This window comes from the organism of the source record quoted next, unplaced genomic scaffold (assembly GCF_019419815.1).
Source record: "Pyrus x bretschneideri cultivar Hongxiangsu unplaced genomic scaffold, Pyrus_bretschneideri_v1 Contig35, whole genome shotgun sequence".
NCBI classification, from domain to species: domain Eukaryota; kingdom Viridiplantae; phylum Streptophyta; class Magnoliopsida; order Rosales; family Rosaceae; genus Pyrus; species Pyrus x bretschneideri.
Genome location: NW_025999668.1, coordinates 4,877,158 through 4,899,287, shown reverse-complemented (window position 1 = coordinate 4,899,287; position 22,130 = coordinate 4,877,158). Strand labels below are relative to the sequence as shown.

Sequence of the window (22,130 nt, the reverse complement as noted above, 5' to 3'; positions counted from 1 at the left end):
CTGTCTACTACCTAATTAAGGTCTTGAGAATACTTCTTTTATCAGTATAAAAAGGAGCACAAGTGGTGACAAGTTACAGTTATCCATTTTTTTCGAGTCTAGAAAAACTATAGAAAATTTCATCCTGTCCGTAGACACAATCAAGCAGACTATGGGAATACTTCTAACTCTGTTGATAATATTTTACAGAATGTGTTAATCGATTCTTTTCTCACTTTCTCCTTGAGAGTTCACAAAATACTCTGGTTTCTTATTGGATGTTTAATTGAAGACCTTTGGTAGCCCTAGGTTTGTGGATGTTGATCAATTTGTTTTTGGCTAGAAACCATAAAAATTCCGATGGAAATAATTAGGTTAAAACCAAATAATCGAGGTGCATGCAATTAAGGCAGTGAGTGAGAAGTATTTGATCGACATTACTAAAAAGCAACCAATTATTAATACAAACATATTGATAATGTAAATTGGTAATCGATATTAAGCAATCTATTGCCAAAACTTTAGAACCTAATGAGAATTACACACTCTAAAACAATAAGAATAACAAATCCAAATAACGAGTATGTACTTTTTTCAAATTGATAGTATATATATGTGCCATAAATAAGTTATGATGAATACTTCTATATCAAAAAACTTTTACATGTATAAGTAGGATTTTGTTTATAACTATGGACAAACTTCATTAAGAATATCCAAGTGCTTCGCAAGATCAATTTCATTAAAAACTCGAGTGCTTCTTAGTAGTTTTTTTATTAACAACAACTCAAATTTTATTAAAACCCCACGTATGTGCTTCTTACACAGTGGTTTTTATGTTGAGAGCATATAAATATTTTAACTAAAACCCTAGTGCTCTTACATATTCTATTTTAGAATGCTTTTGAAGAAGCAACTACGTATGTACCTGGTAAGCAACTACGTATGTACCTGGTGTTCTAAAATACTTAATTATCTCACAAATGCTATCAGAAAACATTAATTATCTTGAACTTTGCAGTCCAAAGCACAAAAAGTTGAAGCTCTTTTGGTACTGTCAAAACACTTCCAAACAAGCCTAAAAACAAAAGGATCTTCAGAGTCTTCATTTGGAAGACATGGTATTAATTACGTAAAGTTCACAAACCTGCTAGTCTGAACCATGAGAAATATTTTTCCAGAAAGAAAATCTTGATCGACAGCTGCTTGTGTACATCTCATTCTCCTCCCCAGCTGTAATTAATCATGATATATAACATGATATGGAATCAGTGCTACTTTTTTTTTGTTAAGGAACCTTACTTACTTGATTAGGAACAAATCCATTCAGAAAGCAAATTAATCAACAAAGACCATGAGGAAATAATCCTTAACACTTACCTTTTCGTAAAAGTCCCCCAGTCAATGCTTTCTTACCTGGACAAATTAGAAAAGCACCTTCTCCAGAAACAAACACACATTGGCAAAAATCTGCCATAAGAATTAAGTCACATACTTACACTCATAAAGAGAACTCAAATAGTCTCTCTAATTACTTAATCACCTTGTTCTAACTTAGTACTGGTGCTTTCCCTTGCTGATGAACAGTTCCATTCCTATCGCACAAGATAGAGATCTCTCTTACAAACAAAACATGGTTCTAGACTCTAGTGGCTTCACCAGTCTAAAGATGTGTGTCAAATGTTAAAAAAAAAATTGCATCACCAGTGCAATAAACGCTTGTTACGTAGTGAATTGGTTACATAGGAGTCCCTCTCGTCCCACAAGTTTTCTCCTCCATTAAATGGAATGTGCAAAGAGCTGGAGTTCACATCCATATTAGAACATGACGGAGAAAGCCCTTCATCCATTAATTGAAGTCCCATCCCATCCTGTCTTTGATTCCGAACTTCATGGCCTTCTTCATAACCAGAGATCTGACTAAAGTACGTGTTATTAGTCTTTGTATCTTGTTTGTGCATCTTGTTACTTTCTGTTGTCATTTTAAAACAAACACTTTCATTCTCCCATTTCTCTTTACACTCTCCTCCACTCCTTGTGTAGCCCAAACTACCCATATTTGCAGCTATCTCCTCCCATACTCCCTCCTCCTTCAGATACTCACTTTCTTTGAATGTTCGTTCCAAGCTAGTCTTCAGCTGTATTAAACTTGTAACTTCGTGTTCAGTCCATCTAGGATAATTCTTACTGTGATCACTGCCAATTTCTTTTGCAATATCATCCTTGCCACTGTTGTTGTAAGTTCCTTTGCCTGTATATTTTCTTAGAGTCTCCATTATCGCGGCGTCTCGAGTTTCAACCCATGCCCTTTCTTTAGCCCAAAACTCATGTACATCTCGCTCATACTTGGCCGCCTCTTGCTTCCTCCATTCTTCTTCCTTAGCTATTCTCTCGTCTGCACTAGCTTCAATACTCCTTACCATCTTCTCCATCAATGCCTCCTGGGTCTTTATTACTTTCCCCATTTGTGAGTTCATAAAGTCCACCACCTTTGCTTTCCATTTCTTCTTTACCGGTGTCGCATAGCTTTTCTTCTCATTCTTAAGGCTCCCCGTTGACTGATTCATCGGAAAATAATCAATGGCTGAAAGTGAATCCTCGTCGTCGTTGTTCTTTGAGGGTGAGGTTTGATCAAATTCAGTTGAGTTATTGGAGAAACTAAGGCTCTCGCAGCTTATGAACTTTTGGTCTTGCACAACCACTTCTTGATTTTGATCTCGGTTAATACTGTTACTCGGAGTAGTGTGACAAAGAAGAGGGTTTGGTCTACTGTAAACGGAGGACTGATTGGTACTTTGATGGTGATTTCCATAAATTGCTTCAAGCTGACGAAAGAACCTATAGTGCTTCCCATCTTGCCTCCCAGTTTTGCCTTCCTTGGTTTTCTTGTAGTACTTATACAAGTTCTCAAACTTTTCTTTGCATTTCTTCCCTGTTCTCTGGAATCCATGTTCCTCAGCCATTATCCTATACATCAAGAAAATGGAAAAGGAACAGATTTTATTAAAATTGTAGAAGACATATACATATGCTTAGATTCTCATAATCTCAAAATATTAAATTAAGATATGATCGTGTAGAAATTGTTAATATTGTTATAGAATCAAGATAGCCACACCATTCAGTCCTTTATACAGACCATAAGTTTTTCGAGATTAGTATATTAAGCTAGAATTTCCAGTTTTAGAATTTCACTTACTTTATGTTTAAATTAATCAAAGTATTCCCCCTTACATCGATGTCATATGGAATGTATGGCCCTTTTTAGGTGTGAGCAGATTTCATTGCCCTAATTGAACAAGAAGCAGGTCTCTCAACTAGAAAACAAATATTTAAGATGTTGCAGAGAGTACTCTTGGTCCAGTCAATTTGCATACCAAAACCAGAAAAAAAATACGAAAAAAAGAAGTCCTGGGTCGATCTCTAGTTAACTCATATGTTTTGTCATTTTCATGCACTAAATTAACTAAGGATAAAAAATGAATTCATCAAAAAGCCTGAAAGTATTTAAGAAATTAACATTAATATATGAAACAATATAAGTAGAAAGAAGCTCAACACTTTTTCTTTCCCTTTTGCTTATGCTGAGGTAAAAGATGAACATCCATCTTAATTAAAGAAAAAAATGAGGAAAAAAAAGAGAAATATTACAAGAAATTAGAAAGAAGAAAGTACTCGGTTGTAGTGACCTCACTCTCTACATATTTTGTTTTGATGAAAAGAAATTAGAAAGAAAATAGTATATAAAAATTAAGAAGAGAAGCAATAGGGTATACCTAGAGACTTCATCCCACAAAGGTCCTTTCTGATTAGTCTCCTTGAACTTGGAATCAAGAGCAGATCTAATCTCAAGAAGGGTAAGGGTTTCTTGCCTTGGCCATCTACTATTATTATTAGTATTTGCTCCATCAATATTATTCCATCCATGCTCAAACTCTATCCCATACAATGCAGCAGCAGCAGAAGCAGCTGATGAAGTGGTAGGATGACAAGCTGTTGTCGTGATCATACTAGTATAACTATGATTGTCAAGCAAGCCAGCAGCTGGAACAACCTCACTGCTTAGCATTATGGGGAGATGACGATAATGGGGCGGATGTGGCGGTGGTGGCGTGAGATTTTGGTGCACTGAAAATTGCTCTGCGAATTGTAAGGGAGTATGAAACTGGGTTCTTGAGGCCATCAGCTGCCGCAGATCTGGAGGTCCATAGTCATCCATATCCCTAGAGAGAGAGAGAGAGAGAGAGAGAGAGAGAGTGAGTGAAGGGGGGGGGGGGGGGAGGAGAGAGAGAGAGATTTAGCTAGCACTAGCAGTAATCAGCAGTACTCGCAGTTATTGGAGAAAGTGCTTTTGCTTTTAAAATAGAGGGGAGAGAGAGAGAGGACCAAAATTTGTGAGTGCAGTGCAGAATTTGAGCTTTTTCCATTGGAGACAGGATCCGAGTCTAACGCAACTTTCGTCACTCTTGCATCACTGTCTCTGTTCATGTGAGAGAGAAAGCTAAAAAAGGAGAGTACGTAATGACAGATGGAAAGGCATTCCACGAGTGCATGATAATCCTCTACTGTACCATGCAGTTGCAAACAGTGCCATCCGTGTGTGGTTTTGAGTTTTGACTGGCCATTCCATATCCATCTTCTACGGTTCTACCCTTCTAGGGTTCTAACTTCTTGCTAGTTAATTGGTCTTCTACACCACCTACATAGCTTAGTGCTGAAAGCCTGAGAGCAGTGTGTTCGAGCGCCAAACTAGGTCTTCCAATTTCACTTAAAGTTTCAAACCCTACTTAATGTTTAATTGTCTTAATAATACTGTCACAGTACTACGGTCTGATAATATTTCTCTTCACTTGATAGTGAGAGATCTTAGATTCGAATCTTGTGAATGACGAATTTGACACTAAATTAGGCTACCCATTATGTGGCTTAGCCAAACTCCTCATTCCCTAAATGTAAAAATATCAATGTATTAAAAAAAAAAAATTGAACATAGATATACTCTTTCAATAGTTGTCCCTCTTTTTTCCCTTCTCTATTTGTTTACCAAACACCTTGCTTACACGGGTGGATAAGTGAAATCCTATAAATTCCAATTGTATAAATATCTATATACTGTTAATATATATAGGCATACTTATTCAATTGATTTGGTTTTGTTACAATATTATTTGGAACCTATTTCACAGCAACTACCCGTATAATTTAGGTGGTTAGATAGAAAGATTACTAATTATTATAACATTCAATCATTTTTGGATAATTTTATGATTTAATCATGTGGCCGCAAATTATGACTATTCCATCTATATGGTTGAGAATGTTTCGAACGAGAATGTTGTGGCCAAGAATATTTGTTCGGAGGTTTTGGCTCAGAGTTTTTATAAAGTCTAAGTCGAGAATGTTCGTTCAATGGTTTTATAAAGCTCGGTCGAGCAAATTCGTTCAAAGGTTTTGATTCAGTGAAAGTTGGATAGAGCATTCTATAAAGTACTTAATCATTCGGATTGGGTGTGGGCGAAAGGATATTGTTGGTCGTCCATAGCATTTTGTCTTAGATTCTCATTTGGAAAAGAAGACTGGGAGAGATTCATGGTTCGCTGAAAATCTTGATCGTATTCGGATTTCACCTAGTTGGGATTTCACTCAAAAGGAAATTCAGTTTTACAAGGATAAGAAAAAATAATTTTCCATGTAATTTTCGTCGAGAATCACAATTGAATTAAGATTGTATGTAGACAGGGCAGGCCTTGAGTATTTAGGGGTCCTGTGCAAAACTTAGATGGAGACCCTTTATTTTTTTTAATGTTATATTTTTTTAGTATTATTTTTTTTTCAATTTTTTCATCTATAAAACTAAAATATTACAAGTTACTATAACAAAAATAAGTTGTTTGATCGCCCAGGTGTTTTTCCTTACCTTCAAAGGTCCTGAGTTCGATACACGTTGGATGTGTTTTTGTTATCTCTTTTTTAAGTTTACGAATTTGCAAAAACTTAAAATAGCAAAACAATATCACATGGATTCGAACCCAACACAATGGATATAAGGAAAAAAAAGGTAAACCGCTAGCACTAGAACCACATATAACATTGTCTTTTGCATCTACTCTATTTTATATGCATCTGTATACATGTAATGAAATTTTGGGGGTCCTTCTGAATCGGGGGTCCTGTGCGGTGGCACCTGTTGCACACCCTCAGGACCGGCTCTATATGTAGACATGCTTCCAAAGGCATGTTCTTAGCTTGTTAATGGGTGGATTACACCATGTAACAGCTCAAGTTTGGCAAGAACACCACCGAACTTGGTTTGTTATCACCACCATCGCAACGTTTAAGTAACACTGCCCAATTATTCTTATCCCCATTTGTAGAACTTTCAAGTTTAAGAAAATATAAAATGAGATGTAAATTATAGATGTTTAAAACTTTAGCAGCCTAACAAACTGACCAAGCACCCTAAAATCTATAATTTACATCCCATTTTGCATCCCAACCTTGTATCAATTAGGAGAAGGAACAACCATCTTTTCCGCTCACATGGCAAATCAACCAAAAGTGGTTTTTTGAAGGTGAATGGATTCTTGCGAGCAATATCGGATATTTGTCTTCTCCTCACAGCTGGACACACATCTAATCATTTCAGCTTTTGTACGTACGCCTTTGAAAAATTGGAATATTGGTTTACTATTATATGATCCCAAAGGGAAGAAAACGTAGGCCTCTCCAATTTTTCTTATGTTTATAAAAACTAGAAGATGAGCACACATTGTGTGTGTGAATAATTTCATTTTATATTTTATTTTTTATTATTAAAGAGTGTGATTGATTAGTTTTTAAAATAAAAAAAAAAAATTATGGAACAATAATGATGGGACAGTTTCTTTTAATAAGGACATATTTTTTCTTATTATTGGGTAAAATAGGAAAAATAGGGATATGATTGTCATTTTCTCAAAAGGTACATAATTACTGTTTTGTCCTCCTTACTATGTAAACATTATGTATCAAAAGCGAGGGTAAAACAAGAAAAATAAGAGTTTACCATGATTGTCATTTTCTCAAAATGTACATAATTACTGTTTTGTCCTCATTACTATGTAAACATTATGTATCAAAAGTGAGTATAAAATAGAAAAAATAGGAATATGATTGTCATTTTCTCAAAAGGTTGACAAGGAGAGTTTTATTAATAATAGTATAGATGATTAGTTTTAAAAGTATTTAATCTTTCATCTCTTATATGTAAATGCGTAAGTTCCTAACACTTGCAAATAAAAGATAAGGAATTTTTATTTAAGTTAATAAATAATTTCATATTTTGGCATATGTTAATATGAACTATTTTCTTCTTCAACTTCATGTTTTGGTTTCTCATTATCATATTATTTCGAGGAAATTGAGAAATAATGGTCTCTCAACTAAAAATCCATGACCATTAGTTTCTTCACTCATCAAAACGTTCTGCTATGAATCTTTTCGTCTACTCCGTTAGAATTTTCGTCACAATGAGTCATGTGCCACACACATAAGGCTGAATCAAGGGGCAAATATGGAAAACCCAAAGGAGAAAAATTGTAGCAATGGTCCCTTAACTTTAATCAAATTGGAGAAATGGTCCCTCAACTTCAATGCAATTGGAGCAATGATCCCTCAACTTTAACCCAATTGTAGTAATGGTCCTGCAAACATGACTCATTTTGACGGAGTTGATGAAAAGGGCTATAGCTGGACATTTTGATGAGTTAAGGGACCAATGGTCGTGAAATTTTAGTTTAGGGACCATTGCTCCAATTGGATTAAAATTGAAGGACCATTGCTACAATTTTGTTCTTTCTTTTTGTTTTCAGTTTGTGCCTAGACAGTGTAACAAAGGCATGCCATACAGTGGGGGGCCTTTGAGTTTTATTGGGATCTCTTTGAGCCACTATGGTTGTTTAACTTTCTAGCTGTTGGCATCAGTGTAATGACTCGTTTATGAGTTTATTCAATCAAATTTATCTTCTTACAGAAAAAGAAAAAAACAAAGTCAATAAACACAATTGACCTAATCTTAATATTGAAATTAGTTTGTAAACTCAAGCAAATTACCGAAAAGAATAAGCTTGTATGGCTAGATATGATGAGCCGAAACTTTAATCCACAAATCATCTCAATCAGGATTGGCCCTGCCTTGTTGGAGGCCCATGATGAAATAGAAAACGAAGCCCTTGTCTCACACCTAATGGAGGCGAACTTTTTCTCCACCGGCATACCCCTTCCTTCCTTACTCTCTATCCTTCTCTTGCCCTCTCCGTCCCTTTCTCCCTCTACCCGAAAGCCAAAGAAAATCAAGAAAATTCAATAAAAACCATCGGAACTCCTCAGTTAAGAAGAAGTGGTTTCATCTTGTGTATTTGGTGAGTCACAAAATAATAGCAAAGAGATGAAAGCCCTCATAAAACCAATTTGGGTAAAAATTAAACGTTAAAAGTGTTCTAATATATGGTGCTTGTAACTTTAAATGAGAGAGAGGAAGAGGAAAACAACACAAGGGAAAGTATTTCTTAGTAACAAAATGGTGCGCCAAATGTCGAAGGGAGTGCACCAACGTTGGTGTTTTCTGATTTTTTTCTAATTTGATTTTGTTCTTGCGTTGCGTCAAAAGTAAACCTGGCAATTTCTTACACGATTCGTTAACACAACAAGTAAACGACACGAAAATAATGGGTTTCGGGTTAACACAAAAACTAATTGAGTCGTTATCGGATCACATGATAAGAATCCGTTAATAACAAGTCCTTTACAGGTTTACATAAAGGTGACACGCGGGTAATTAACATGTTTTGACACGTTAAGAAAAAAATTATTTTGATGATTTTAATTTTCTAAACTACTAAAAAAAGCTTACTATAAAATATAATAGTCATAGTAATATATATTATTGTATTTTTGTTCTATATAAATTTAAAATTTTTGAGTTTTATTTATTTATTTATTTTTATAGTATACTATAGGCAAACAGTGAGATTAAAAAATTATATAAGACATTAAAAATAAAAGTATCAAGTAATTTAAAAATACCAAACACATTAAAAAAGAAGGGAACTGTTATTAACATTCCAAAAATCTCATTTGGCACTCCAAACTTTCTATAATTAAAAAGAAAAATACATTTTGTGAGAAGTGTAGAATGAGATTTATGAGTGCTAATAATAGTTCCTTAAAAAAATTTATAATAATTAATTTACAAGTGTGAAAAATGTGAAAAAAATATGTAAAGGCTCATGATCGCACCCTCTACGCTTTGAGAATGGATACATCGTCGTTTGAATTTTTAAAACCATACAAACCCTCATGAATAGTATTTTTAAGGGAGTTCAAAATAAATAAAAGTCATAATCATTAATGTACAAGTCTAAAAAATGTGAAAGCATATATAAACGTACAAGGTTCTTCAACCTTGAAACGCAACTCCCTTCATTTTGCATACCCTTGAACATTTGGTATTTTATAGTAATGTACTGATGTTTTTTCATTATGCTCTTATTTTGAAGTATGTAACACTTGAAAGACACATATTTTTCTTTTATGTTTTGAAGTAATGTTTATGTGAGAATGTGGAATGTATATATATATACTAATTTAGTATTATGTTTTCTATTTTTTTGGGTCAAATTATGTTTTTCATTTTCATTATTTATTGATTTAAAATATATTTTCTTTAACGGGTAACGAGTTGGGTCATGTCATCTAATAATATTAATGGGTCAATTTCGGGTAGGGTCATATTACCCATTTACTTTAATGGGTGTTACACAACACGAGCCGTAAGGATATCAGGTATGACATGAAAACGTTACGAACACAAAAAACACGACACAAATAACAGGTCTAGTCAAAAGAAAACAATTGTTTTTCATTTAGTTGTTGGACTTAATTGTTTGTTAACGTGTATTAGGGCCCTTTTTACATTTTTTTTAAACAATTTATAAGTTACTTAACAAGCAACATAACTTTTTGAGGCCCCAAAATTAGGCCGTCGCACTCCCCACCCTTGGCCAAGGCTGGTTGTCACATCCTGGCCCAGGGCAGATCACTTCCCGGGCCCGCTCCACCACAGTAGCACGATATTGTCCGCTTTGGGCTTACCATTCCCTCACGGTTTTGTTTTTGGGAACTCACGAGCAGCTTCCCAGTGGGTCACCCATCATGGGGGCTTTTTTTTTTATTTATTTTTTTTTAAACAATTTATAAGCAACTTAACAAGCAACATAAATTTTTTAGGCCCCAAAATTAGGCCGTCGCACTCCCCACCCTTGGCCAAGGCTGGTTGTCACATCCTGGCCCGCGGCGGATCACTTCCCGGGCCCGCTCCACCATCGTAGCACGATATTGTCCGCTTTGGGCTTACCATTCCCTCACGGTTTTGTTTTTGGAAACTCACGAGCAACTTCCCAGTGGGTCACCCATCATGGGATTGCTCTAGCCCTAGTCTCGCTTAACTTCGGAATTCCTACGGAACCCGAAGCCAGTGAGCTCCCAAAAAGCCTCGTGCTAGGTAGGGATGAGAATATACATTTAAGGATCACTCCCCTTGGCGATGTGGGATGTTACAATCCACCCCCCTTAGGGGCCTGACGTCCTCGTCGGCACACACACGCCCAGGGTTAGGCTATGATAACAATTGTCACATCCCGGCCCGGGACGAATCACTTTCCAGGCTCGCTCCACCATCGTAGCACGATATTGTCCGCTTTGGGCTTACCATTCCCTCACGGTTTTGTTTTTAGGAACTCACGAGCAACTTCCCAGTGGGTCACCCATCATGGGATTGCTCTAGCCCTCTTCTCGCTTAACTTCGGAGTTCCTACGGAACCCGAAGCCAGTGAGCTCCCAAAAAGTCTCGTGCTAGGTAGGGTTGGAAATATACATTTAAGGATCACTTTCCTGGGGGATGTGGGATGTTACACTGGCCTTGATCTCCATAACGTAAAGTGGTAGGTTGTGATAGTTTAACCCTAATCATACCTCACAATTTTTTGTTGTTTACGCTAGTAACCCTTGATGTTTTTTGTGTTGAAGTGAAATTCCGTTAGGTTTACAATAATACCCCTTGATGTTTCAAGCTGTTTCCACGAAACCCCATGTGTTAAAATTTCATCCAAAATTGGTGTAATTGAAGAAATTCTCCACTAATTTGTCATTATAGTTAATCACATGGACACCCGCTTAAAATTTATCATATTTCACATAACCCTTCACGTTTATTATTTTTTTCACAAAATATCTTGAGCTTTTAAATTTTACAGTAAGAACTCCTTAAGTTTTAGGATGCTTTCATATATAAATCATTAATTACAAAGTAACGTGACAAAGTTGTTAAACAACAAAAAGAAAATCTTACAAAGTGAAAACAATACTTTTAGCTGTAGTTATTCATGCTACAAAATGGTTAGTCAACAAGAACCTATGTGAACAAAGGCAATTGAAGCGGGTGAGATGGATTATAGGATAATAAACATAAAAGATTCACTTACGACTAGGTTACATTCACTATGGTGTACTGATATTTGCGTGTATTACAATAGTTTTGAATGTCCCTACTTATGTAGGGCAGCCTACCTTCTCAAGGAAAGTCATGCTTGTGGTCCCTTGTGCTGATTTATCAAAAAACTCATCTCTAATTGATGACTAAGCTATAATTCCATGAAGCCACCAAATCATTATTTGGCTAAAGGGCGTAAGGCTGGCCAAATGTAGCCCTTTCTTAGCCCCTTTTTCGGGGTCCTACTTATCAGTTGCAATAATTAATTCAAATTCAACAACTAAATTTGTAAACAATCAAACGTAGTTTAATTAAGTTAATCAATAAATTTAAAGTATAAACTTAAAACTTATAAATTATTGAGGAGCATAAGGTTGAAATTACCCTGATGTCGGCATGGCATCACATGAGCCGCGTAATTGGGTCAGTCTATTTTGTGTTGGGCATGCTGCTGGACTCCACCGAAGCCCAGCTGATTGGGTGGGGTGGGTTTTGGGGGGCTAGGGGGAAAAATGGGTTGTTGCCCAGTTAATTAAGGAAAGGGTGGAGTTGCTCCAACAAATGTTAGTGAAGGCCTAAAGCCCTTGCAACCGAGTCCAAAGTCCGCAATCACTACTACTAATTAACCGAGTCCAAAAGGCTTCAATCCAATTCACATACAATCCAAAACCCAACCCACAAAAATTGAAAAATATTGTGGGGAAATCGATAAAGATCCTCTCCCGCTTTCTCAATTTTCCTGTAAAAATTGGATTTGCGGGAAATCATGTTAGGGCTCATTGCTCTCACACTTCCACCAATCCCAAGACTTCCATCTATTCCATTTCCATCACTACAGACCCATCTCAACTTCTCTTCTTATTCGCCCCTCAAAACCCAAATCCCAAAAACACCCAAAAGATTTGTGGTATTTGCCGACGACGGCAATGGGTTGAAGCAGGATTCCAATTCCGAGGAGAGGGAAGAAGAGAAAGGCAAAGAAGGAATTGGATCATGAAAGATAGTGGAACAATGTTTATAATCTCAACTCAATAATGGAGCGAGCCAACTGATCATTAATATTTATAGTAGTACAAGAGGAATCCGTGTAGGACAATATATAAGTAATAGCATGGTTACAATTCAAAACAGAACAAGAATGGAACTGCTGATAGGACTCCTGATAGGATCATGTTTGCGCAGGAACCATATCCTCAATGTACTTGGATTGTTCTTCGGCAACAGAAGGCGCGGAAGACACACGTGGTTTATCAGATCCGACAGTGGTGGCGGAGACGACCATTTGGGGAAGAATCAACGGCCTTCGTTCGAAAACATCAGATGGGGTGATCTGCTACTGGACCCAGATCCTAACAACATCTTGGCCGTCGGATTGACGGGGCTGCTGACGTGGGCGAGTGTGCAGGTGCTGTGGCAGCTGCTGTTCATCGCATTGGATATACTTGTTGCTGCTGTTAAGTATTCTTTCATTGCTGCTCTTCTTCTCTTCATTCTCATTACCCTTCTTTGACCCACTCTTCTTCCAATTTTACCCCCAAACTTGTGGGAAAGCAAATTCTATACCCTGCCTGCCATTTGTTGTTTTAGTCAATTAAAAGATTGAACTTGTTGTAACTCAAGCGGTTAAGAGCGTTTTTCTATATTTCGACTGTGTTGGTGTTGTATAGATGCAATTTGTGCTGCCAAAGAAAGGTGAATACCAATTTGTGCTGAAAAGCAATTATTTGTGTAATTACTTCTAGTGCTGAACCTAATATCTCACAATTCTCGATATCTGAAGGAGGATTAGACATATTTACTTATTTGAAATATGAGAAGTCATGAACCACGTTTTAGGGAAAAAGAGAATGAGAATATTATCAACTGGTCCCAAAATTTATGTGATTCTGAATTTTTCAAGGAACCCACTCTTTTTTCGTCACAACTGTAAGCCCAAAAACTGTTTTGGGCAGGAAAAATAACCCAGCATGCATGCATGCATTGACAATTGACATTAATATGTTTGATCCATCACTATTTCTTTCCAAATTACTTTGTCTTTGATGTAATTATAGAGAATGGGAAAAGACGAAACGAAATCAATCAACTGTGAGTTTCAAAAGTGAAGAAAAATAATCAAATGATTTGAGCGTACGAAGTAAAGACCAGATGGAAAGATATCAACGGATAGACATGAAGAAGGAATGGAAATAATCTACTACGAAACTCACCTCTTAAGTAAGCAGATTTTGTTTCCTCCTCCTCCTCATTGATATTGGAATGCAAACGAGTAAGTTCACATGCTCCCGCTTAAACAAGGAGTTAGGAGTCCTTACTAGTAGAAATACTTCCTTCATGAACAATACAAGGCACGCAATACTTGGAGCTCTAAGTTGAATTCTTTGATTCAAAACTATACTATTTACTGTGACTACCAGAGAGTCTTTAATCAGTAACACATCATTGTCCATTCGTCTTGAAGGATTTCGCGGTTGGTTTGTCGATTACAATCGTAATTTAAAGGAGTGGAAAATTTTGTAATAACAATGGAGTCAGAATCAAATTACAACATTCTAGGGGAAATTCCTGACATTGTGTCCTTGTACACATTTGACAATGGACCTAAGAGAAGAAGCAGTGAAAAAACAAAGAGTTGTAAAACAGAAACAAAAAATAACAAGGAAGCGATCGCCTCGTCCGTCACAGAAAAGAAGAGAAACTCTAATAAACGACAACCCACTACTAAGGACTGAACGTCCGAAGCTTTTAACAAGGAAAAAACGACATGAGAAGCCTTCAGCTTAATTTTAAAATTTTATATCTAGATGCATTGAAATGTCGAAGTATTGTAAACTTAGACATACTTTTGTTTTGTTTTTCTTTTTATTTGCAGATTCTCTTTGACAATTGCTTAAACTAGTATGTGTTTTGTTTGAAATTTTTAGTATATTTGTTTTAATTTAATAATAAGCTTACAATTCTTGTATGATAAGTTAATATTTATGTTCGAACAAAGGTCATTACATGAGTAAAACTCTCTCTCTCTCTCTCTCTCGCTCTCTCTCTCTCTCTCAGATAGGTATGTTGCGGCATCTATCTGTCATAAAATGACCAAACCGAACCATGCAAATTCTTTGGTTCGGTTTTTGGTTTTTATGGTAAATCAGGCGAAATCGAACCATGCCCACCTATGTAAGGGAATGATCAGTCTGTATGTAATTCCTTAGTAGGTAGGTTGCGGCATCAAAGTTGTAGTTGTTGTTTAGCTTTGTGCTTTGTATAGAGAGGAAATTAACTAATTACTATATTCCTTCTCTATATGTTTCTTTGGGGTCTGAGAGCTATTGGCTGTATTGAGGTTTGGGATATGAGATTGTCAAACACTTTGTAAACACTCGCATATGATTGATAGCTCCTACTGCTCCGAGGAACCTCGTTAAATCTTGGTGTCTTTTCTATTTTGTTCTTGCATTTTATTTGGTATATTTCCTGTGGGTTAGCTTGAGTTGGTTTCCAATTGGTTTGGTGCTATTCTTGCACAATACGTTTTTGGTTGGCTCGAAGAAGCACTTGTATCAAATCATGGAGCAGTGTTCACAAACAGGGAAGAGTTCATTGGATTCGAACACTTCAAGTAAAATAAAACTGTTGAAAGCGGTGAATCCGTTGTATAATTACCAGAAAAACTATATGGTAAATGCAATATAGAAGGCACGGGCGGAAAATTTCGAGACATGGAGAGCAATTGTTGTTCTCAAGGCCAGTATCTATGATGCGGATCGTTTGGTTATCGTAGTTGATTGCCTGGACATATTATTTTCCGGAATAAGGTAGGTCTAGTACTGCAATATTGTTCTCACACGACAGTATACAGTGTTGGATTTAGTGGCCAAATAATGTGCAATTTGCCAAAGCTTTTGGGTGCATAAAATAAACAAAGAAAAGGTGAGTGGCCTTGTGTTGATGTGTGCGGCCGAAAGAAAGAAAACATCTTTCCTTGTTTTGGGGAGGAAAAAAGGGAAAAGCAAGGAGGAAAAAGGGAAAAGCAAAAGGAAAAGTTTTGGTGTCTAAAACACCCGTGAGGGCTCATTTTGGTTTAAAAAGGAAGTAAAAGAGTGTGAGAGCTAAGCTCGGTTTGCAGTGAAAAGAAAGAGCTCCTTTTTGCAGAGAAAAAGGGCACGGGTGTGAGAGAGTTGAAGAGAGAAATCAAGAGAGCTAGAGTGAAAGATCTCTTGTGAAAGAACTCTTGGGATAGAGTGAGGCTCTTGGGAAAATTCTGTGAGTGGGTGTACAAGGGATATGGGATTGGGTTATGTCGATTTTACTCATGTGTAACTTGTACTGTTTTTCTCATAGTGAAGAGCAATATCTCTCCGAGGACGTAGGCAGGTTTTTGCCGAACCTCGTAAATTTCTTGGTGTCTTTATTTCTTGTATTTTAAACTATTCAACTGTGGGTTTGTATGTTAGTGAAGATAATCAGCCAAGGCACAACAATTGGTATCAGAGCTTTGTTGGAAGCTTTGGTTCGTTGAAGGTTCAGATTTATTATTCACCATGATGACTACAAACATGTCGTTTTCAGTTGAGAAGTTTAATGGGAAGGGCAGTTTTACTCTCTGGCAGATGAGAGTAAAGGATGTCTTGACTCAACAAGGCTTGGTTAGAGCTTTGAAGGGAAAAGATGGGAAGCCTAAAGAAATGACAGATGACCAGTGGGAGGAGCTGGAGTCGCGTTGTGTTAGCACGATTCGACACTGCATAGCTGATAACATTATCAACAATGTTATGGATGAAGATTCTGCGCCTGCACTGTGGGAGAAGTTGGAAAAACTCTATATTGCTAAGAGTTTGACCAACAAGTTACATCTGAAGAGGAAGCTGTACAAGCTGAAGATGGATGAAGGCGGGAATCTCATGGACCACATGAATGTGTTCAATGGATACTTGGATCAATTGAGGAAAGTTGATGTTAAGGTTGAGGAAGAAGATAAAGCCCTCTTACTTCTTACCTCACTTCCAGATTCGTATGAGAATCTTGTGACAACCTTATTGCATGGAAAAGATACAGTAAGTTTGGAGCAGGTGCAGGCTTCTTTGGTGTCTTATGATACACAAAAGAGGAAGACCATTGTTGATGGTGGGCACGAGACTGCTTTAGCTGTTCAAGGTTGGAATCATGGAAGAAAATTGGGAGGAGGATTTGAGAGAGACAGCAGGTTCAAATCAAGCTCCAAAGGCAAGGGACCACAATGCTATGACTGCAAAGAATTCAGGCATAAAAGGATAAATTGTCCTTTGAGAAAAAGAAAGGATGATCTTGGTCCAGGTAGCAGCAATTTTGTGGCGGAAGACTTCGAGTATGCCCTCTAGGTACTCAAAGCAACACATCTCCTGGTGATGTATAGTCTCAAGTGTTGCAGGGGTTTTGCAGCAGGTGGAGCTATGGGATTCACAGGTGATGAGATGGTCCTGAAGAATGAGAAGTGTGAGGAATGTTTGTCTGGCTCGACGGGTGTTGCTGGAAATGGGTGCACTGACAAGTTTCCAAGTTGCAGACAATGAAGAGGAGGAAAACCTGCTGGAGGAGACGAGGAAGTGTCGAGATCCTGTCTGAAGCTAAATGTTTTTTTTTGCTTGCAGCAGCTGCACATGCATTGGCAGTGACTGAATCGGAACAGGACCAACGAGGTTGATTCAGAGTGTGCATGCTGGTACGTAAGGCCAATGGATTTTGGTACAGTGTTGATTCGAATCTCTGTGATGTTTTCGGAATTTGGCCAAGGTGGAGATTGTTGGATTTAGTGGCCAAATAATGTGCAATTTGCCAAAGCTTTTGGGTGCATAAAATAAACAAAGAAAAGGTGAGTGGCCTTGTGTTGATGTGTGCGGCCGAAAGAAAGAAAACATCTTTCCTTGTTTTGGGGAGGAAAAAAGGGAAAAGCAAGGAGGAAAAAAGGGAAAAGCAAAAGGAAAAGTTTTGGTGTCTAAAACACCCGTGAGGGCTCATTTTGGTTTAAAAAGGAAGTAAAAGAGTGTGAGAGCTAAGCTCGGTTTGCAGTGAAAAGAAAGAGCTCCTTTTTGCAGAGAAAAAGGGCATGGGTGTGAGAGAGTTGAAGAGAGAAATCAAGAGAGCTAGAGTGAAAGATCTCTTGTGAAAGAACTCTTGGGATAGAGTGAGGCTCTTGGGAAAATTCTGTGAGTGGGTGTACAAGGGATATGGGATTGGGTTATGTCGATTTAACTCATGTGTAACTTGTACTGTTTTTCTCATAGTGAAGAGCAATATCTCTCCGAGGACGTAGGCAGGTTTTTGCCGAACCTCGTAAATTTCTTGGTGTCTTTATTTCTTGTATTTTAAACTATTCAACTGTGGGTTTGTATGTTAGTGAAGATAATCAGCCAAGGCACAACATACAGAATGTGGCCGCACTGCTTTGGAGTTTGGATCATCTTTTAGTTGAAAAGGGGTAGCTTATGTTGTGAATATTGCCGCAGGAGGAGGTACAGTCTCTACTATCATGCTTAGCGTTACATATTTCACCGGATAAGCCAACTACAAGAAACACGATAATCGATAGCCAAGAAAGATAATCGACCTGCTTCCACTTATTCCAATGGAGAGAGAGAGAGAGAGAGAGAGAGAGAGCGTTTGATAATCAAACTAGCTTTTCAACATATATTCATTTCTTTTCTTTCAACATATAAACACTCAAAGCTCCAATCTTGTTCACGAGTTCGTATTTATCGGTTCATTAAACATATTGCAGTACTTGCTCTGCCCAGGAAAAAAAATATCTCTATAGGCATTGTTAGCTCAGAGATGCAGCAATTGATCATCTCTACCTTTTGCATATTATTGTTATTGGCTTTCATCAAAGTGGTAGGGGAAAGCCAAAATGTGTGCGCAGGATCCAAGTGCATCGATGATCCAGGCCTGGCTATCCATTTCCCATTCCGCTGCGGACATCATTGCCGGGACAATAAGATTGGGTGCGATGGGAGATATGACACGGTTCTTGACCAGCCAATAGTACTAATACATTCCTTGTCAAGTACATAGATTACAAGTATCAGGAAAACCAAGTATATCCTGCTGTTGAAGCCTTTGAAAATCACCAACATGGTAATCTCTCCCTTCTACTTCCCAGATTATGACATACGTAATGTTACCTTATTCCGTTGCTCTAATCCTGTTTAAAGAGACATATATGCCCATCAAGTCCCCTGGCTTGGTGGCCATGGAGACAGAATTTTTGGTGTCTCTTCTTTCTTTGGATTATTTGAAAGCTTCACAGCCCTACGGTCTTGTACAAGGATGGTATGATGTTTTATCAGTTCCATTTGGCGATCGGGAGGGAAATGGTAATGTTATTCTTCAATTCAAATGGTCAAAACCAAATTGTACAGAATGTGAAGCAGAGGGCAAGAGGTGTAGACTGAAGAGCAATGGCACCAACAGCGAAATAGAATGTGTTCACCAAAAGGAAACCAACTAAGAATAACATGTAAATCTTTATTTCGCACATATTCTGCTCATGATTTTTCAAACATGATGATCGATACACTCGTGATGTAATTAGTGGCATAAATACGGACATTGAACTTGCTGCTGACTTGTTGAAGAATTAGAAAGATTTATATGAAAATATGATTATCAACAGAACGTATCAATCAGCTTCCATATCACATTGTTTTGAGAAATCCAATTGCCGCTAAATGTAAGCATCTTTATATTAATGCATGTCGCCAAGAGTCTCCAAACTTAGTTATAGGATGTTGTCCAATGAAAATGTACTGATGATAATAATTGATTTGGAAAAAAAAATGAGTCTGATTTTCGCAATTATCTTTTGCTGCCTAGACAAAGACGTTTGTGGCCGCAGGTGAGTTGTGTAAGTCTGGTGTTTAGCTCTGTTTCATGTTCAAAGGACACTGGAGAATAAATGTTTACTCATGGATTGTATCTATCTATGTGCAGGAGCAACCATGGGATCATTTGTTCTGTTACTACTGGTCATTGCAGCATATCACGTTTATAGCGTGATGGGAATGGATTAAAAATTAAGCATTTTTAGCGGATTACATAGCTCTGAATCCAAGCAGATATTGCTATGCAGATATTAAGAGGATTACAAATCAATTAAATGACAAGTTAGGCCAATTAACCCACGGAACTATTTTTTAAGTTCTGAGTGCTTTGTTGCTGTGAAAGTAAACAACTCTGAGGGCGATGGGGAAGAGTTTGCAAATGAAGGGGGAACAATGGGTCATATTCACCATGTCAATGTGGATCGCTTGGTTGGTTTTTGTGCTGATGGATTTAGACGAGCTCTGGTTTATGAGTTCCTTCCCAATGGTTCACTCCAGGATTATATTTCATCAGTAGATAGAATTCTTTCCTTGGTTGGGATAAGGTGCAGGATATTGGTATTAGCGTAGCTAAAGGAATAGCATATCTTCACCAGGGATGTGACCTAAGAATCCTCCCTTTTGATATCAAACCCCATAATGTTTTGCTAGACCAAAACTTCACTCCAAAAAAAATTCTGATTTTGGTTTGGGCAAGTTATGTTCCAAGGATCAAAGCATGGTGTCTATGACTACAGCTAGGGGACCATGGGGTACATTGCACCTGAACTGTTCTCTAGGAATTTCGGAAATGTGTCTTACATGGCAGAAGTCCATAGCTTTGGGATGCTGCTGATTGAGATGGTAGGAGGAAGGAAGAATATTGGTTCAACCATAGAGAACACTACAAATGAAACTTATTATCCAGAATGGATTTATAGTCTTCTAGAGGAAGGAGATGACCAACGAATCCATATCGCGGAAGAAGGGAATGGTAAGATTCCAAAGCAACTTGCAATTTTAGGGAATTTTAGGGATATAGTGCATCCAGTGGCACCCGGTGTATCGTGCTTCAATGAAAACGGTGGTTCACATGTTAGGAGGAGAAACTTGACACTGCCTCCTAATCCTTTTGTTTCTGCAGGTCCTACAAAAAAATTCTCATACAAGCATCCCCAAGGGGCGCCTCATAGAGTTAGAAGCAATTGCTGAGTTAGATTAACATGTAGATGTAAAAGCACCAACCGAAGTAGTTCTTATATGAATTCAAGCCCAAACAAGTACATATGACAGTACACTAATTCTCACTCTAAAGTAAGAATTTATTTAGTATTACATTATTGCACTTTCTTAACAATTTGATCATTACGTAGCTGACAATGAAGATGTTAGCTCTGTGTTAGAACATATTGGGTTCAATTTATTGTCTTGAATATCACCCATAGTCACATGAGTCTCTTGTGGGCATAGAGAAGGCCTGAGAGGCATTTGCAGACACTCAACATCTCCTCCAAGCATTTCGATGACTTTGGACATCAAAGGGCGATCACTTGGTTTCATTTGAATACACCACAAGGCGGTTATAACCATCTTTCTTATTACTTTCTTTTCCTCCTCTGTAACATTGTCCATCTCCAAGTTATTTCCCACAGTATACTGATCGTACACCCACAACGGGAAGAAGATTTGGCTGGAATGCTCTACCGTTGCTTTCCAATTCTTCCTTCTGCTTGCCATTTCCATTAACAACATTCCAAAACTATAGACATCGGCCTTGTATGAGACGCCTCCAATACTTTTGCAGAACAACTCAGGAGCAATATATCCCATTGTACCCTGTGCTGCCGTCAAAGAGACAATGTTGTTATCTACAGGATACAATTTTGCAAGCCCAAAGTCAGAAGCATTAGCTTTAAAGTTCTCATCAAGAAGAATGTTATGAGGCTTGATGTCGAAATGTAGAATTTTCATTTCGCAACCTTGATGTAGATATTCGATCCCTTAAGCTACTCCAAGAGAAATCTCGTACATGTTCTTGATAGTTAAGGGGAGATTCCCTTCTTTGGAATAAATGTATTTATCAAGAGAGCCAATGGGCATGAAGTCATATACTAGAGCACGCTTTGATCCCTCGACACAATAGCCAACAAGGTGCACCACATTAGCATGGTGAATCCTTCCGATTGTAGCTATTTCACTAATGAAATTTTGGCCATTTGCTTTGGGCTTGCCCAAAACTTTAACTTCAATTTGAACTCATTGACCCTTTTGCCATCATGCATATCCGGATTGGGCTTTGTTCACAGACTGAAGTAATTGAGCTGCATTCCAGATCCAACGGCAAACCTTCATAGGCATTCTGGAAACTATTGGGGCAAAATTGTAATAGAACGCATATATGCCTTTGTATTCCAGTTGCAATGGTAAGTTGAAAATTTATTAATAGAAAATTGAGAATTGTTTGGGTCGATAGTAATTTGTTTTATGAATTTCATAAAATTAAAAAAAGCTGCTGCATACTGAGTTCTATTGGGGTAAATTTATGGATGCCTGGTCTTTTTATTTCTCATATATTGAAGAAAACTTCATTTTCCACATTGCTTTTGCTTTTAATGATGTTTTCTTGCTTAGTGGTAACTTATTTCCTTGGATCAATTGTATTTGTCCAATAGAGGAGATAGCATGCAATTTTGTATTGTATGTTTTGTCTTGATATCTTCTCGCTGGTGTGAACTTTATGCCATTCCTGTTGGAATTAAATGAAATTTGGTTTTGATCTAATGGTTGAGAAGGAA

At 37.5% G+C, this 22,130-nt stretch overlaps 2 protein-coding genes and 1 pseudogene across 2 annotated transcripts; 1 reads left to right on the top strand and 2 right to left on the bottom strand.

Moving 5' to 3' along the window:
- Window positions 1–1,420: 1,420 nt before the first annotated feature.
- Window positions 1,421–4,269, bottom strand: LOC125480660 (trihelix transcription factor PTL-like). The gene is made up of 2 exons (XM_048591668.1): window positions 3,756–4,269; window positions 1,421–2,946 (listed from the first exon to the last, which is right to left on the bottom strand). Exons 1-2 carry the CDS (start codon window positions 4,196–4,198, stop codon window positions 1,680–1,682), a joined length of 1,710 nt encoding a protein of 569 aa, XP_048447625.1. The 5' UTR covers window positions 4,199–4,269; the 3' UTR covers window positions 1,421–1,679.
- Window positions 4,270–18,650: 14,381 nt separating this feature from the next.
- Window positions 18,651–20,547, top strand: LOC125480704 (annotated as a pseudogene).
- Window positions 20,548–20,700: 153 nt separating this feature from the next.
- Window positions 20,701–21,662, bottom strand: LOC125480703 (PR5-like receptor kinase). Its single transcript, XM_048591730.1, has 3 exons — window positions 21,644–21,662; window positions 21,367–21,578; window positions 20,701–21,195 (listed from the first exon to the last, which is right to left on the bottom strand). Exons 1-3 carry the CDS (start codon window positions 21,660–21,662, stop codon window positions 20,701–20,703), a joined length of 726 nt encoding a protein of 241 aa, XP_048447687.1.
- Window positions 21,663–22,130: the final 468 nt, after the last annotated feature.